We start from the raw sequence: 19108 nt of genomic DNA on the forward strand, positions 1-19108 counted from the left end.
TAAAAATCCATGTGGCTATACCAACTTTTATGTGACTAAACCTTCAAATTGGCCTTGAAGAGCTGTTTGAGCCCATTAGCGACTCAATAAAGAACACATTAACATTGATCCGGGTGCCTCTCACATTTTAGACAAACTTGTTGAAGCGAGTTGCGGGGAGAGAGTGTGTCTTCAACCGTGACGCTAGCCTGGTTACAAGCCGGATTCTCACCGGTGAGGTGGTGAAGCTGCGGCAGGGTCTGTTTCTCTGGGAAGGCCTAATGAATAATTAAGAGGCGTGGCTTATGTGGGAAAAAAAAATAAGTCCATTAAGATGCAGAGTCACACCGGTCTCCATGGTAGCAGGGCCATATTATCAGGATCACGTCTTCTTTAGCCGGGCAAGAGGCAAACTAGCCCAGTCCAGGTCCTGGAGAGGATTGACTGGAATGTGGAATTTCACTTTTCAAATTAATCCGAACACCTGATCCTCTGAGGGTCTGAGCTAAATGGAGCGTCGTCACGGCATCAGTAAGAGAAAAAGGTGGGCATGAGGCCATCTTGAATTTTTTTTACATTTAAAATAATGTCTGTAATATTTCCATTTATTTTTATTTTCAGATGAGGACAGAGCTTAGTGGTTCTGAAATGATTCGACTATTAGTCGACTGACAGGAAATTAATCTGCAGCAAAACAATAAATGGTTGAGGCGTTTTTAAAGCAGGTTCCAGCTTCTCGTGTAAATATTTTATTTTATATTTTTGTTTTCCTAATCTTCTGTGATTGTCAAATGAATATCTTTTGAGTTTTTGCTCACACTGAATCTGATTGGTTTGTTTTTAGACTGGTGTGAAAGCTTGTGTGTGTCAACCCCTGGCTTACTCCAGACATAATATTATGTCTATCCTGTTTCTGGGTTTATGACAAGATCCAGTTGCAGTCTTGAATCTCATAATCTCAGCTCTTGGCTCGTTTGTAAAAAGAAAAAGAAAAAAGTCAGTGTGAACATGAACCGGACCAGAACTAACGGGTAACAATGTACAGTGTGATCGTGACCTCAGATACGTTTAAATGGGCCCTGGGAACTTCTAATGGGCATTTTTCAATATTTGCTCACATTTTACGGACCAGGGGTTTTCAAAGACGCTGTGAGAGACACACACACACACACACACACACACACACACCACACACACTCCACTGTGCTGCTGAATGAGCCATTAGCAGTTCCTGTTTGCAGTGTAGCCATGGATGTATACAACAATCACTGTGATGACTAAGAGGGGAGTTCTGAAATCATAAGGAGCCTCTGTTTTCTCTGATTTCTAAGTGGGTTTATTTGCAGTGGTTGCAGAGATAACCACATCCTCTGTACGTGTAAATAACACCGACTCTTAAAAAGATGCGTATGATATAAAAATACATTTTTAAGGCTGCTGGCTGCCTCCTCCTCCAGAGAGCTCTTGCGTTACCTTGGTGTGAGAAGTCAAACTCTATGAAAGCTTATTTATATTCAGGAGAAAAATGGATACTTTTTCAAAGGTGATCCATAATTAATGTCGAGGCTACATCTAGAGCATATTTCACTACTTTCTGTGGTTATACAACAAGCTCTTAGTGTATATTTTTTCAGTTCAGTAGAATGCTCTTTTTTTATTTTTTATATTTTATTTTTTTTTTAGACCTGGAGTAATGCACTGGAATTAATCTCGACCTCCCCTGGCCCGCTTCACCTTTATGGAGTATCCCTTAAACTACACTTTGAGTTATTATCAGCTCCCACCGCAGATGCAGAGGAAATGGACAGAGTCTTTACCTCGCTCGGCCATCTGGCCCGCTCTTAACGATATGACAGAACAAGGGCAAAGGCTGCGTGATTAGGACTCCGCTGGAAAGATATTAAAGCCGTAGATGATTATTTTGACAATGATGCAATATCATTGTTTACTCTAAATCCCTGCGACGTTACCATAAACCAGTTACATCTGCAGGGAAAATAAACCAAGGATCCATGATTGGTGAAAGATCACTCACTGTAAACACACTGCGACAGCCTAAATCAATGCCGTAGGTGTTTGTTAATCTGAACAAGGTGTGTTCAAAGCAGGAAACTGGACAAAACAAGACTCTACTTTGTCGTGCAAATGCTCAATCTGGGGTCGTTCCATTGGTATTGAAGTAGAAACTGACTCAACTGTTTCTTTTTCAGACTTTTCAGACTCTGTTAGTTACTGACACGTTGTAAGTTGTGTTTTTTTTATTTTTTATTAACGATGTCAAAGATTTCTTTTGAATTTTTGGATTCATAATGCGGTTCTTGACCCACCATCTGTCTGACCTTTTAGATACATGTGTATTTAACATATGATTTCTTGTCCCACCTTGATTGCAAACAGATGGCCTCCATTCGACTTTTTATGCGACTACTAAAAAGCAATCAGCCGCACCAGATTTAGCTGTTATTTTTGTTTTTATATTTGCACGTACTTTAGATGGGTTTTAACCTTAAAGAGTTAACCCAGAGTTCCTCTCGGGGTCTGGTAGAGAGAAGGCTCTGCGCTGTGCTTCAACACAAAGGTCACCAGTGCAACAATTAAAAACAAACCGTGTTCATTAGGAACACAGTGTGAAGGCTGTGAAACAGGACCCAGGGAACCTGTCAAAACCAAATCTGTAATTTCAGAGCATCACATAGAAAATAAGCATCATTTTCTTCTTTGTTTTTTTTGTTTGTTTTTTTTTTTTGTCAGATAAAAACACTACGATTATAGTTATCACGTCCATCTTTCAGAATAAAAATGTCTGTTATTTCCTGGTTGGGGAATAGAGCAGACCCCCCCCCTCCTTTTTAAGTCGGTGCTACAGTGTGGTCGATGACCATAAACTGCTCTGCTGTCCCCAACAGGAAGAAGCTCTTTGTAGCAGATTTGGGAGGACAGCGATTCCTCCCAGGATGGTGGGAGATGATTCAATTGTTTCTGTCTTCACCGTCTCCCTGAACCTGCAGGGTTTTATGTCCTACTTCTTCCAACAATGAAAAAAACCATTCAGCAGGTTGTTACGTTATCATCTCAAGTTGCGAAGGGTCGTATATTCTGCAACTTTAGCTGGCTGTCAACACGTAGAGTTTCACCGGGCTGTTGCTGCTGAGAGCCAGAGGGCTCCCTGCCAGACAAATTACAGCCCTGAATTAGAAACCAGAAGGTAACTGAGAGGAGATGTATGTGTGTGTAAGTGTGTGTGTGTGTGTGTGTGTGTGTGTGTGTGTGTGTGTGTGTGTGTGTGTGTGTGTGTGTGTGTGTTGCTTTCCCTGCAGATTATAAGACAGGGCCTGTGATTGGAAAGCTACCTTACAAGGGAGTGATGATGCGTGATCAGTTTCTGTCTTTAAATAAGATCGATAGACACGAGAAATCAGGCCAGACAAGAGAGCCAGCTCCGACTGGGAGTGTGTGTATTCAGAAACGGTTCAGTCAGTGTTCTGTGTGGGTTTTGGCTCGCGCTTCTTACAGCAATGTACCACGGGGTAGACTGAGCAGCGTTCCTCTCTGATAAACAGCCCCAAAGCCTCCCATCCTTGTCGGCGCCCAACCAGTGAGCGCTGCCAGCCTTTTCCTGCCCTCCTCCAACAGAGTCCTGAGCAACGAGAGACATCCGATGTTATCAGCACTGCAGATTGCACAGCGCCACTGCCAAGGGCTTGTCTCATGAATTCACAGTGCGGTGCGGAGATTTTGTTTTCTACAGAAAGGCTTGTTTTGCACACACCACAAAGCAAATTAGAGTTAAATGTTAAGTAAAAAAAAAAAAAAAAAAATTTGCATTTCTCCTTCTTTTCGGACGATATAGTATTTATCTGCTTTGTCAAAATGTCCACACAGAAAAACAAACAGGAGCCTTCGTCTTAAATCACTGAACAATTATGGTGTGTCATAACCTGCTGTGAGATTCCAGCCCTGCTGGAAGCTGCGTGCAGCTGTCTCTGACCTATTTATGAAGCCGATGGATGTAAGGTGAAAAGAGGCTTTTGTGTGACGGCCTTTTGTGTTTCTTGGAAAAGGTGCTGATGATTTCGTGCTGATATAACCGTGTTTGCTCTGCTTTAGATACAGTAAAGAATCGTCCTATTAAAAGATGTGTAAAACACGGACAGGTGAGAGAATTTTTAGTTGTTTGAGTCAAGTGTATATTGTGGTGCTGACCTGGTAAAAGCTGCATTGAAAGAGCAGAAGAAAGCTGCACTTCAAAAGCAAGGTTGCAGAACTTCCTTCCCCACACTTAGGATCATTTACTGCTGCAGCGGTTGAATGCAGATGAGAGAACATCTAACATCTATTTTCTTTTGACTTGATTGCGTGCTGGAAAGTTTATTTTCTTTTTTTTTGTTCCTCCCTGCCTAAAGCTAGGGGCAATTACTTAGCTGTGTATATAGATTGCCTGGAGGTCAGTTAAGACTTGTTGAACTATTTAACAGCTTCACTAGTGCTGCCAGGCTGCCTCATTTTGCATTATGGGCAAAAGTTTGATGGCAAATTGTGCTGTTACAGGGATGGCTGTGTTCAATCAGCAGTAAAGACAGCAAGCATGAAAACAGCATATCACGGTTTAATATCTACATTATTTAGCTTGCTGGAGTTTTTCCTCACAGTTCTGTGAAGCTGTTCACGCAGTGGAAAACGGGGACAGGCCCTAATAAATAGAAATGTGATATTTGTCTGACAAGCATTCGAGATATCCTCTTCCACGGCTGATCTGGGTAGATTTTATCGATTGATATCACCGCAGATCGAAATCTGATCCTTTCATCGCTGTGCTCTGCTGTGTTTTGTCCAGGCCGGGCTCCACACTGCAGAATCCTGCTGCATAAACCAGCGAAAACCTGGAAATGTGTCAAGGCCCTTTTTACACTTCAAGGCCGAAATGTTGTGCCGTTATTCCACCTTTAACACTCTGTTTACAAGGTATAAACATGGAATCGAGGGGGGTTGTTGTTTCCCTGGCATTACGCCGGTAAGGGAGGTAGTCGCAGAACCGGATTGATTGTGTTAAAAAGGAGAGCTGGCATTGTAGGACGGACGCAGATGCTGTTTTCTGTTGCTACAAATGTGTGTCTACGACAAACGATACGTAGGTAACGGCAGCCTCAAAGACTTTAAGATTGTGTTCAGACAATGGGGATTTCAACGGCGAGGTGTGACAGGATCGTGAGGTCGCCATCTTGTTTTCTAGTGTGCACAATCTCTCAGAGGGTGCAGCTGTTTGGTAACTGTCCACAATGTAAGAAGAAGAAGAAGTTTATGGTCTTTAGCATCTAAGCTCCAACAATACAACGGTTCAGCAATCAACTACCAATAAACTGAGACAAACATGTGGATGAATCACGTTTATCGGCCACAAGGGAGACAGACGTTTTATTATTTTCTGTCACTGGCACACATCAGCCTGGTTCCACTGATCAGGGATCAGCTGGGTGCACCTTCTGTGTGATTGCATGTGTTAATGTAACTGGAACTGCCTTTTCCTGATGTTATAATGACACACGGAGAACAATGGCTGATTTCAGTGTTCAACTTCAGCCACCCTGAAGAGCAACTTGCCCAAATCAAGCTGTTGGGGGGTAATTTTCAACCCACGCAAGCACATGACCGGTTCTTCACGGAGATCAACGTCTGTTTTAGTTAATGCTGGAACATTTAATCAGAGGTAACTGTCTCTAGTTTTTTCTTTTGTCTCTTTGAGGGGGCATTTAATACCTTCATTAGATGGCTGATAATAGAGGTATGAGAGGAAATGAGGGGATGGAGAGATAGGGAGTGATGTTGTGGTTCACAGTAGGTGCTGTCAGTAGATTTGATAATGAAGTTGAATCATTTCAATTAGTCCCAGCTTCTAAACTAATATGAAATAACTGAACATTTTTGAGTTTTGGACTGTTTGTTGGGCCCTTTTCCACTCTTTTCTGACAATCAGTAGACTAAATGATTGATAGGTTGTAACCACAGTTTTATTTGAGGTACAGATTTCCTCCGGTGAACAAGTGACTCAAATCTTGTCTAACCTTTTGCCTCCTACAGATGTTTTCCCTTTTTCTAAGAGTACATGAATAATCCTTTGACCTTTACTTCTCAGACATACATTATGTTCTTATGCTGAACCACACACACACACACACAGTCCAAGTGTGGGAGAGCTTCTTCATTTATACAGCAGAAAGGCCTGTTGAGAATTTGATTTAAAAACAGAAAGTGTCAGTATATTTAAAATGTTTGCGTTCTTGCTTGTCAGTGGGGAAGATAGATTGTAGGCGATCCTAATGTTTATATTTTGAGGGAACTATAAACCTTCTTGCGTAAATACATACAGCTCCATCAGTCATAAACGTCACGCTGTCTGGGTGAGACTGTGTCTGTGTAGCTTCTCTTTCAAGAAGCAAGGGGAGAATTTTATATTATCTTGTTTTGAGGAAGTAGTCACAAGTATTTCTGCTTAAAGCCTGCATTGCTATCCCGTCATATAGTCAATACCACCATCCCCGACACAAGTTAATCCTCCTTTTTGAAAGAGATTTTAGCTGGACGTGGTCTTGTGTTACAGTTTTTAATATTATTTACCATGTTTAAAAGAATCAAACTTTATGTATCACCGACATTAAGAAGGTGAGGAGAAGTCACAACGCACAGTAAAGCCTCCTTTCCCATCCAGTCAAATGCTGTGTCACCAGTCTGCGTACATACCGTAGGAGCTTCCACACACAATGACCTCCAGTTGGGATACAGTGTGCCTCTGTGCTATGTGGTGTGCTGCGGTTATAAAACCGCCTGCGGTGCTTAAAGTAACAGGCATGAGGCCTGCTCTGTGCTCATTTCCAAACACCTCCTTTTTGGCAACCTGATCGGATGGGCCGTGAGGTTGTTTCTCACTCTTTGGAAATCCAGTGGTGCCCTGTTGAATCACAATCCAACCTCAGAGAAACATTATTTTAGACAGCGGGACAATGTCACTGCTATGTCTCTGCCTCAAAGAAGGGTTTCATATAGACAGATTCACTTTTAAGTGCTGTAACGGTTAATTGATTTATTGATTAGTCAACTGAGGAATTTAATTTTGATAATCAAGTAACTTAAGTCATTTATTAAGAACAAAATTCCAGATATTTCCTTGTTTCAGCTTCTCCCATATGTGTATTTTCTGCTCTTTTTAATTTTTGTCATTGTAAACTGAATATTTTGGGGTTTTGGACAAAACAAACCACATAAAAATTTGATGTTTTAGCTCTCAGAACCTAAAATGGGCATTTAAGTGCTGACTCACTCCAGTTATCAGTGCTTTAATTATACTGTGTACATGTGGGCCTGGGCTGGGAGAGGGAACTCCCTCATTATCTTTTCTTGTCAGATGAACCAAATAACCTCTCGTCTCTCTCTCCCCCCTCTGTGTTTCTTCTGTGCAGCAGGATGCAACAGGTCAGACTCAGTCCCCTGAGATGCTACTGAGCGATGAGGATGGGTCAGAGAAGGAAGTTACGCTGGTGAGGAGAAACAACCACCGCAAATACACCAACTGACACAGCCATGCCCCGCCTGCCCTCCTGATTCTCCTTCCTGACCTTTGCACCTTCCCTCGGTTCAATCAGAGTCACAGCAGCCCCAGCAACTCCCCGTCGAGTCAGCATGGCTACACCCTTCCTGTGGAAGCTGTCATCCCAAAAGCTGGGCTTCTTTCTGGTCAGCTTCGGGTTCATCTGGGGCATGATGCTGCTGCATTTCACCATCCAGCAGCGAGCCAGCCACGAGAACAGCGCTGTGCTGCGGCAGCAGATCCTGGACCTCAGCAAGCGCTACATCAAAGCGCTGGCCGAGGAGAACCAGAGTGTCATGGATGGGCCCTATGTCGGTACCATGACTGCTTATGGTGAGTAGCTTGTGTAACCTAACTGACACGGTGTTTTCAGGGAACAGGACCGGTCCTTTTACCTCAGCTTCTGGATGTTTTGTGGCCATGTTTACTTTTCAGCAAGACCAAGCTGCATTATGCAGTCGTACTGAAAAGCTATCCAGCAGAACCAATCTCCTACTTCCACTGGAGAAAATTCAGGGTTCATTGCTCAGTGACTGACATAGCTGAAAGCAAAGTATTTTCATGCCATATCTTCATACAGTTTTTTTCCAGCCTGACCTGGATCTGTGATGTGCGTCTCCAGAGACACCTTTTTGTTCTTTTAGCACAGTGAGGCTCAATGTGTCACCTACACTGTGGACTGTACAGGGTTCTTTCCCAGAATGATCACATTAGCCTGATCATAGCAAAATTGATGTGTTAATTGATGTTGCATGAGCCATAATAACCAAAGATGCACCTTTTAACAGAGTTATGATGTGGGGTTGTTATTTGCTTTCCTTCCCTTTTTACATCTTTAAATTGGAAGTAGTGGTTCCACTTGTTTACCTCTTGAGAGGGCACAGCATTGTCTATATTCAGGAAAGGTTGTCGGGGAGATTTAACTCTGAGCCAGCTGCATTGGAGCATAATACTGTAATAGCACAGATCCAGAAGATCCTTCAATAAGTTATTCATGCCATTAATAGACCTGTATGGCTCGATGGGAGGCTTCATTAGAAACCTGAGATTGCAATTGATTGTTTGCTAATGCCCAGAGAAACAACAGGATACAGTAAAGCTCTTGGAGATTAAATCAGGTCCCAGATAATGTAAAGAAGCAGCTGGAGTGTGCGACAAAAGCAAGAGTTTCAAGCTTAAGTTTGCGTGTCTTTCCTCTGTAGCAGCACTGTTGGTGTTTATGTACATGCAAACATGTGGAAAATGTCAGCCCACTATGTAAAGTACCTCCATTCCCAAACAAACAGTAGGCTGTACTTTTTCTATTTACCGCAACAGTAATTGTCTGAGCTGCACATGGAAAAGCAAACCTCAACATCTGACATATTTAAAGGGAGCTATTTGGAAGTTTTGCTATCACTACATAGCCAGCGTTAGCATTAACAGCTGTTTACTTACCAGTCTAGAAGAAACACTGTGAGTTCAGCATCAAACGTCATTCCTTTACTCACCAACAGCTGTCTGCAGAGGTGGAAAATCAACCCTCTTGTTTTGCTTCTATTTCTATCACTTCTTTTCTTCTGCTGAAGCTAGCAATGCTAACCAGCTAGCTCCATAATTTCCAGATACCCAGCCACTGTAGTGTCTGGTCTGTCCTGAAGAAGTAGTGCATGCAACAGTGGCTGCAAAGGAAACAGCTGCTAACATTAACTATGTAGCAAAACTTACAAATAGCTCATTAAATCAAGTAATTAGTAATTGTGTAATTCAATATGACCTGTTATTAAAAACACAGGATAAAGAATAAATAGTATTAGTGAGGTAAGAAACTATGCATATTATTAGTTATCCTTCTGTAAATTTGGGTGATGTGATCCAGGCCCAGTCCATAGACTTTCCTGTAATATCAACCAGAGTTTCCAGGGAACAAGGTCCTGTCCAGTTTGCTTTGTTCCCCTTGTATGATGGATTGATTTTCACGGCGCTGTCGGAGCTGCAGCAGTCTGCTGACCGCCGTCCAATATCACATCAGAATCCATTTCACGTCCTTGATTGGAGAGGGAGGCTGCAAGATACTGTTTGCTTCCTGTGTTGACTCGATGGTCGATGATTTGCCTTGATATGATTTGTAATGAGGTAGGGGAAACAGGGTTTCCTTTTGCTGCTCATAAATGACCCATAAAATCTTAATGCATGTGAATTTAATATTGTATCTCTCTGAGAGCCTGTTTGGAGCACTGAGTTATTGGTTGGACTGATTGTTAGAAACACACCTGTTGGAAAAAATGAAACCAGTGTGTCTGAGCAGCTGGTGCTCTGCCTGTTTATGCACAGCCAAGAATGGATATATTTAGATTATTTTCTTCAAGATTTCAGTGATGCAGCCTCCACTTTTGACTGAATACATGTTTGTATGAAAAGGCCTGATATGTTCTACATTATATTATGCAAACCTAGTGCCAATAATTGAGCTGAGCTGATCTAAATATACTTGAAGAAAGCTCAAATTAAGATCTATGTCAGTCCAGTCCTGACTCATGTTTACAGATAGTATTTTCCTGTTTAACCTCCATCTGAACCCAATCTCTTCTTCTTGACAGCACATCACCACATCAAGATGTTTTTTGGAGCTAAAAAAAAACTGAAAAACATTACATATAACAGACACCACAACTCGTCTCGCAGTCTCAGTCAAATGCTTTCATCATGTTCGCAAATGAGTAAATGTTGGTACTGTTTTTTGACAACTTAATTGTCCAAGAAAGAGCAGCACTCTGCAGCATCCTGTAGATCCCAGGTGTCGTCCCATCGGTGCCACATTTGCATCAGAAACATCTATCCACCTGAAGCCTGGTCTGGGGAGCTGTCATCTTCCTCCTTCACAGTGAAGTGAGATGTGGAAAGGATGTGATCCTCTTCCTTTTCGACACGTCCTGAAACTGATCCGTGCAGCCGGGTGTAACAAGCCACCTGACGCTGTATCCTGTTACAGTTCAGCAGCTAATGTGGATATCCTTGTTGGCGTGGACACGTAGCGTGCAAGCAGCTCCGCGGGGCCAGTGTCAGAAGTCAGGAGGACTGGGTGTGGGCCGAGCTTGTATTGCTCCCCTCTGTCCTCTCCGGTGTGGAAGGTCATTGTGCGCTCCTTCCGCTCCTGTCTCCTCTTTGTGATATTACATTGGACAGACATGGAGACCGCTGGCAGGCTCGGTTTAGACTTGCTTCATGGGTGACGGTAAAAAATAGGGATCACTGATGAACACCTCTGGCTAATGCTCCAGTGTAATCACTCCTTTTTAATGCACATGGGCTTAATGAAAAATCACAGGTGACTGTGCTCCCGGATAATTACCTTATTTGACACTATTCTTAAAAGCAAATTGAAGTTCAAAGTGTTTACTGCTGCAGGTTTTGTTTTGCAACTGCATCACCTTGTTAAGAAATATTGGGACAGGCAGAAATGTGTCCCTAGGTTAGCTATTACTCATCTGGTTACCCGGCAGCAGTGTTAGCGAACAGGAGGACAAGTATTATTCATAGCACCGTGGATGCTTTCCTAACACACTGGCTAATGAAGGTCTCTGACTCAAAACCTCACATGTCATTACTGTGAAACTTTGCTGTCAGAGTCACACTGTTGTTGAATGTAGACTTCTCTTGAAGTGTTTTTCTTGCTGACATCACTGTCTTTACCTGGCTCTGGTGATTACACTTCAACACAACTGTACACCTTGTGTGACAAAATAATCTCAGCTCCAAGGTCCACCACGATTTTTCAGGTGCCTTGACAGTTGACAACTGATATCTTCACTCTCATGCAGATTTATAATCACTGAGACATCAGAGCCACTTGTGAAATAGCAAATTTTCAAACAGGAATCGACCACATATTCGAAATTGAAATGGTAAATGTATTGCCTTGTGGAATGACCCCAACTCTTCATTTGGACTGTGCTTGGCTTGATGTGGACTTTGACTTTAGGGCCGCGAATTATGACATTTCACAAGTTTATGTGAAAAAAAGATTAGTCAAGATCGCAGACTGATCAGGGTTTGTTGTATTAGTGTATGGAGGAAAGACGCTATGTCTAAAGACGATGTCATTTCAGGCTAAATGTTGTTATCACTTTTATCATCATAAAAAGAGGCAGATCCAATCTTTATTTTCCTTTCACACAAGATCGGTAGATTTTGCTTTTGAAAAGAAATCGTTTTGCTAATTGCTCAAATGTGTAGATTTTTACACTATCTGCATTCTCCTTTCAAACTGTTTCTTACATAACTCAGTTGTACATAGAAGAAGAAGAAGAAGTGCGAGCTAGGACGCTAACAGCCTGGTGAATCTGAAGTGCAGCTTGGAGTCCATGGGCCCAGGTTTATGTTCCTGAGGTGAACAGAGGGGAGCATCAGGCCTGGACTCACTCCTTCTCTCCCAATTATGTCCGTTCTGATAACTTGGCAGGGCCGCGGCTCCAGAGCTTTCTGTTTGGCTTCCTCCCGGCCTGACTGTGCTGCTTTCTGTGCATCGGCTCCTCCCAGCGCACACAGCTCGTCCAAATCAGACAAATGCTCTGGCGTTTGTCTTCGCTCAGATCGGGCCGGTGCGCTCTGCCAGGCCTCGTTGCGCCCTTGCCAATCTCTCTGACGTGATGAAAACTGGCGTGTCAAATGCATCGCGCTGAGGGTAAATGTGGCGCTTGTATGTGATAGACAAGCTGCAATTATCATCATCCGAGGAAAGCGAGGCTCTGTGCACATGCAATATGCATAAATATTATATGGGTTTGATGACTTCTGTGATGTAGACAAATAGCATGTGCTGTCAACATGTTGTACTGTATGTACAAGGCACAGCAGCTGGAAACGACTTCACATTTCCCTGTAAATGTCATTGCAATTGCTGCAGGTTACTGTATCAGACACACACTGCAATAAATAAGGCCAAGAAATCCCACCCCTCCTCCCCGTTCTGTCATTAGCTGTGTCCTGTGCAGATGCCCACAGAAATGCAAAGGCTCAAATTAAACAGCAAGGTCACTTACAAAGACGCTGTGGCGCCGTGGTTTTACATTTAAATAAGCTTCAAGCTAGCTGCCTGAAGTCCAGCGGCTTGCCGTGGAGGGAGACGGAGCCTCACTGGTCGTACATTTTCAAACATAGTTGAGCCAAGAGTCCCCAGACTACAGGCAGCAGCTTAATTTACATGCATGTATTCACTGGAAGGATAAGCCCAGTGATAATGACAGAACCGGATCCCTTCTCCTACCGACGATAAGCAATCGAGTCTGAATGGAAGCAATCACACACATTATTACTATTACCATGTGCGTCACTGACCTGTTCACATTCTGATTCGCCAGACTTGAAGAAGACCCTTGCGGTGCTGCTGGATAACATCATGCTGAGGCTGGGCAAGCTGGAGTCGAAGGTGGAGAACATCTACAACGGTACGGGGGGAAACCTGACCAACGGCACCAGCACGGCAACACCCAGCGCCACAAACGCAGAGAAAGTGAACGTGGCAGGTATGTATGGCATTTTTTGTTTTTGCTGCTAAAGAGTTTTGAGTTTGAGTGCATCCTGCAGTGAGGTAATAACAGAAGGAAAGCTCAGTCTAGATTTGTATGAATCTTTGATAAAGGCAGAGAGAAAAGATAGGAGGGACAGAAGTGCTGTCTCTCTTTGAGAATGTTTACTATTCTTAGGAACTGTGACTCATGTACGAGCAGGTTTTTCTGCACTTACTTTTTCCATAAAAGTTCACAATGCAACATGTAGTAGTTGAGACCAATTAAAAAAAGTGAGGATAAGCTGATTGAGCCTTTTTTTATTTCAAAATTCCCACAGAGAAAAAAACATTCCCGAGGCATACACAGCAAACTAAAGTCTGCCAGTGTTGCACGGTGCACACCAGGCACTTTATAGGACCAGACTGCATCCTTGGACATAATTCAAATAAGGCCTCTGTTCACGCTGCATGACCCTTTTATTAGTTTTCATTGATTTTCCTGCCAGCTTTCAGATGATGGATTCAGCTCAGTTGAGAGAGCTAGGTGTTGGTTTTTCCGGGATCCTGGTGGGACCTGCTCTCAGTTGTTTGCGCAGCATTAAACAGTCGGAATGTGGAGTCTGTGCTCCGAAGCAATATATGCAGAAATGGATTAGGCTGATCGACTCGTACAAAGTCACATTTGAATGGATCTAATCCTTATGTCACTTGCTGTGCTGCCAATTTTTTAGCAAATGCTGTCACTGCCTTTGCAGCTTTTTCTCCTTGACTTGAATGTCAATAAGTTAGCTATGAATATTTCCTTTTTTTTTTTTTTAGTCTTCTATAATCAATATCTTTGGGTTTTGTACTGTTTATAGACATTTATAAACCAGCTGATAAGTCAAGCCCTTATTGTGAGCATTTAAAATACTAGGAATTGCAAAATAAAGCTTAATAAAAAATGAAACAATAATAGAAAGATGGAATAATTAAATTAGTTGTAGATAAAATCTTTAAAAACGGACAGTAATGCTGGCAGGTCAGTTCCTGCAGGTAAAGAGCTTGTTCTCAGACAGTAAATGTGTGCTCTCAATCTGCCCATTGTGGACACTACAGATGAGACACTAATCTCACTCTTGGCTTGAGCTGCTGTGCTCTGGAGCGATGGCACCCGGACCCGTGACACGCCAATAAACCTGCAGCTCCCCTTTCGCTTTAAACATCCTGCTGTACCTTCAGAGACGACAATCGGATCCTGAACGCAGGTCAAGCTGACAAAGCGGCGCCCACATCTCTCTTGGCAATGAACTAAAGGCCCCAGCACTCCAGAGTCTCCATTGGAGCATGTCTCCTGTCGTGGAGTGGGTGGCAGGCAGCGCCGTTGCCAGCTCCGCTAGTGCTCCTCTTTGACTGGAAGGCAATTACAGAGATAAGAATCTGGACAGTGAGGGGAACACGCCTGCCTTTCAGAGCGGCTGCTATCAAGATGGAGCTGAGCAGCAGCCCTGGGACTGTGTTGTTTCCACCTCGATTGTATAAATTTTCTTAGCCAAGGACTCTGGCATGTCAGGGACCAAGTCTGGGTCTTGTTAGTATTCACAGTCCATTCCCGGACTTTATTCTGTCTGGCCTGGGAGTCGAGGATGGGTTGACGATGGCCACATAATAATTTTTTCATCCAGAATTAGCACAAATTTTCAGAAAATCAGCAAAAGAAAATACAGATTAATGCACGTTTCCATCCACTACTGTTACGCAAATATTAGGAATAACTAACAGTGATGAACCGGTTCTGAAAACCATCTTGTATTTCAACTGGGCTCCTTTTAAAGGAATGCTGGAACCTTCAAATATACCTTATACCTTGGCTGAAGAGGCTTGCATTTGCCTTGATTCCTTTCTGTAAGTGGACATTTTCCTACAATGATGCCAAAACGACAGCTTGTACAAATTTAAAACCTTTTTGAAAACATGCATTAGATATGCTCAGACTTCATCGCAGGCTTCAGATCATGGTCTCTTCACGCTGAGCCTCATGTTGACGTGAGATCAATGTAGCAGCTACAATAAGATCAGCTTCTCTTCTGCCACTTACTGCTGCTGTTGTGAACCAACAGCTGCGCACACATTGTGGAACACTGCTTCTTACTTGCGGTCAGTCATCACACAAAAATGTGGCCCGCTCTCTTTTCGCTCCACAGTCTCGCTCCCATCGTGTGCGTTGTTAAAAAAAAAAAAAAAAAAAAAAACTGCATTGGCGGTTTGAGGAATGAGGAATGGTGTCAACACGCCGCCGCTTTTATTTGCTGCAACGTGCGCCGCAGCAATTTAACCAAGGACAACAGGCACAGAAGCTCCCTCATTGGATCAAAACAAGTCAATCTGTGAGCCACTTAGCAGGAGGCAGATGGGACTGTGACGCCTTCCTTGTCTTGCCGTGTTTCACTGATGTGGCTAATCAACCTCCGCAGCGGTGTTTCATCTGTGGGCATAGAAATGTAATCTCCTCCTACACACTCACAACCACCCAGACAGATAGAGACGAATATAATGAATGGTCAGGGGGTTATTTACAGCCATCTAACTATCTCTCGCCTCTCTTTCTCCTTCTCGTTCCCTCCGTCAGATATTTGTCCGCCCCTCGCGAGTGTTTAGAGCTTCCCTTCAATCTCAGCCACACTCAGTGATTTGTTGCATCCTGTCTCTGTGGCGCTGCTGGCTGGTTTTCAGTAAACAGAGACCCTGTTCGTTCACAGCTCAGGGCATCTTCACCTTTTGTCTCTTTCAGCCATCGATCCGCTCGCATCTCTGTTTTGCTATTCACAGTGAAAGATGATATCCAAGGCCTCAATGTCAACAAACAGAGGTTGGCGAGGATAGGGTTTCCGCTGGGGATTTCAGGTGCCCTGCTTACCTCATGATTTCATTGGTCCCTGCGCTTTTCATCTTCGACATCTTAGCCTGTGTTCTTATTTGTCCAGAGCAACTTAGAGTCGAGGTGGATTCATTTTCCTGCAGAATCTGAAACGTCTAATCTGCATACAATCACCATTTCAATACTGAAAACATCTCAGGGGCCTCTCTTGGATTTAGAGCAGAGTCTGTGGTCTCCATTATGCTCTGAAAAGGGCTGTTTACTTCCACCAGTGTACAGATCAATACTAATAAAGTACAAACATTACACACAAACCCGCTCTGTGCTAATAAGTTGCTGAGAGATGCTGTCTGCTCACACACACGTTGAAACTCCAACATGAATCCTGACGCTCAGCACCCTGCAGTCTAATGTAAATTACACGGCAGCATAATTGAAAGTAGAATTACAATTATTACTTTTGGTGCTGTGGTGATTTACTTTATGCCCTGTAGTATTAATCTCACCCCGTTCACCTTGTTGTTTCCACACACTATTGTTAGTAGAGTTACTGAAAGAAAAATTAATTTATATCTGTTTTTATTTTTAAAAATAAAATGAGTTTCCTGTGGCTGCTTCACAATAAAAGCCTTAGCTGGCCAGTTGAACATTTTTAATTTAAAGCTGCAGCAGGAGGCAAAGTTCAGTTTACACCATGAATAGAGTTAATAACAGAACTGAGGCTGTTATTGATTAGATAAACTCACGCAGGATTACGCACAGATATTGTTTCCTATGAATGCATCGTTTTTGTGAAGGCAACAGTAAAAAAATGTATATGTCGACAGGTATTGACTGAACGTCCTGTAGCCTGACGGTTAAGACACATACCACATAACCAAACGGTTCGATTGCCAGCAGAGGTTACGGTGTTGCCTGCCGTACACCTGGCTGTCTCTCCCCCCACATTTCCTGTCTTGTTTTTCCCTTTTTTAGTATTATAGCTTTATTGCGTTATAACTTTAATCTGCAGGTCTGTTATTCTTCACATATTCATAGAGGAATATGTGCATGCATACAGCTCAGTTTTAAACAGCACCTATGTCACTGCTTCCCAATGAGACATAACTTCAGATGCTCATCTGTATGTAATTCACTTTCAATCATGAGTGAACGACCTCGTTTTTTTCAATCGTTTGGACTCTGACACAGTGAGTAAAAATCTACAGTGATAAAACTCCAGCATCTTTTTTGACGCACACTGAAACAAGAGCGTGTTATTAGAGCAACCAGACGTGGTTTTGATGCCTTTGATGTGGAGCTCTGCAGAGGAAGTGTTTCTCGCCTCCACATCTTGTGCTCTTCTGCCTGTACGAGAGCTTGACGCAGACTGAGCCTCTCCAGGACTTTCCCTCGTGCAGTGTCAGGCGCGTACTTTCATTTGCATATGAAATCCATCACAGCAAAGCATGTACACAAGTGTGCATTTGTTCCTGTAGCTCGTATTGCGCTCCTTGCGTGTCCCCAGGAGATCCCTCCCATATGGAGAGTGTCGGATCTTCTTACGGCAGCGTTGTGAACAAACAGAGAGACGCTGCAGACAGTGAATTCTTCCTGGGGTGTTTGGATCATCACACAGTTAGCTTGAAGTATGTGATGGACATTACAAGAAAAGACAAAAGGTAGAATACACATGTCAGATATTGAAGAGATAGTTCAGGTTATTTGACGTAGCTTGGGATCGGCGCGCTGCCAGTTTGGAGAAGATATGAGCAAGATATGTTCTGCTGTGGACAAAACAATTTAAAAAATGACCAAAGAAAAAAGTAGTATATTTTGAATTTAAATCAGCAGCTCTACTGCTTCCAGTCAGCAACTAGAAAACCTCAGTTTGGACCCTCAGGGTGCTGTTGCTCCTGCGGTTAGAAATAATAGTCCACAGAGCCATTAAAGTGCTCTCAGAAGACCTGTTGCATGTTTAATCATATTTAATGCAGCTAAATAGCAGAAGCATCCGCTGACCCATTATTGCAGAAGACCAAAAAAAAGTCACTAAAGTAAATTTTTTTCAACACAGTGACACACATACAAGAGAGGAAGCAGCCTTTTCCAGCGTGCAGTCATTGTAACAGATAACTGTGGTTATGGCTGGAGGTAATGTGAAACTGCCTGGGGAGAAATGGTGTTTTTTTTTACTGTAAATGAAAAGGCTCAAAAAAGCCCCCAAATCAAAATCCCATTTAACACCTGTGATGTCTTTGTATCTTTAGGTATCGACTGCATCGGTTCCCAAACGTTTTAAACCCACTTTTTTTTTTATGGCAGCTCTTATTTTTATTACAGCTTCAGTATTTTTAAGTTTTTTTTAATCATTTTTTTCACATCAGTTTGTTTTTCGGAAACAATTTTGATGACGTTTTAAATCATTTTTCAAGCTTCTTTCTCTGATAATCAACTGAATATCTTTTGGTTTTGGACACAACTAGTCTGCAGATGTCACGAGGCTTTTTCACAATTTTACAAACAAAAATTCTTAAACAATTATTGAAAATGAAAATAATCATTAGTTTCATCCCTAATATGAAAGTATTTCTTTGTTTTGGGGAAAAAAACTAAATTTGTGCCATTACCTACAAATCACGATTTCCTCCCTGCATGTTCAACAGCAGTGGAATATAATTATTTTATTATTAGTTTATTACTTATTTCTTACATTTTAAGGTGTTTGAAAATATAAAAAATATAGTTATTGTAATTGCTGCCTCGTTTTTTGAAATGTAGAAGTGGAAATTAATAAATCCTCCATCCTCCTTAAGGCACCAATCTACTCTTCTGAACATTTATATAATATATCAACATAGTTATTGTCTGTTGAAGGGAGAGTTAAAGGAAAATAACTTTTCTAATTACGGCTTTTCCTCCTACTATGTCATGTGTCAACTTTTGTAAGATCTGTTAGAATTTCAGGATTCATTATTTCATAGCTATAAAGTATAAAAACCAGAGTCTGTGAAAAGTGTTGCTGGCTATAGACTCATATTACCCGCTGTTATTCAAAGGCAGTCGTTTTGCGAGGTGTATGTTTTGTCAGTCATTGGACTGAACTCCACATTTGTTCCTTGATGTCTGAGATATAGATCATCGTCTCTGTTACTGCAGCGTTTCTCACCGAAACTGCAGCGGAAAAGTAACCAACTGTAAATCAGTTTGAATCAATCAAATCACA

General features: G+C 42.4%; 1 protein-coding gene across 2 annotated transcripts in view; it reads left to right on the forward strand.

Annotated features, from left to right (window-relative positions):
• mgat5 (alpha-1,6-mannosylglycoprotein 6-beta-N-acetylglucosaminyltransferase) overlaps positions 1-19108 on the forward strand; it is a 79821-nt gene that overhangs the window by 5793 nt on the left and 54920 nt on the right. Inside the window, exons 2-4 of one of the 2 annotated variants that reach the window (XM_023395384.2) lie at positions 7431-7508; positions 7614-7891; positions 12898-13062. In XM_023395384.2, the coding sequence (XP_023251152.1) occupies positions 7651-7891; positions 12898-13062 (406 nt within the window). In that variant the 5' untranslated portion in view covers positions 7431-7508; positions 7614-7650. Of the gene's footprint in view, positions 1-7430; positions 7892-12897; positions 13063-19108 lie in introns of both variants that reach the window. The other variant, XM_023395383.2, reaches the window with a different exon arrangement.

The sequence above is a fragment of the Seriola lalandi genome, unplaced genomic scaffold, assembly GCF_002814215.2.
Source record: "Seriola lalandi dorsalis isolate HSWRI2012SDOR001 ecotype SW California unplaced genomic scaffold, Sedor1 jcf7180002054962, whole genome shotgun sequence".
NCBI classification, from domain to species: domain Eukaryota; kingdom Metazoa; phylum Chordata; class Actinopteri; order Carangiformes; family Carangidae; genus Seriola; species Seriola lalandi.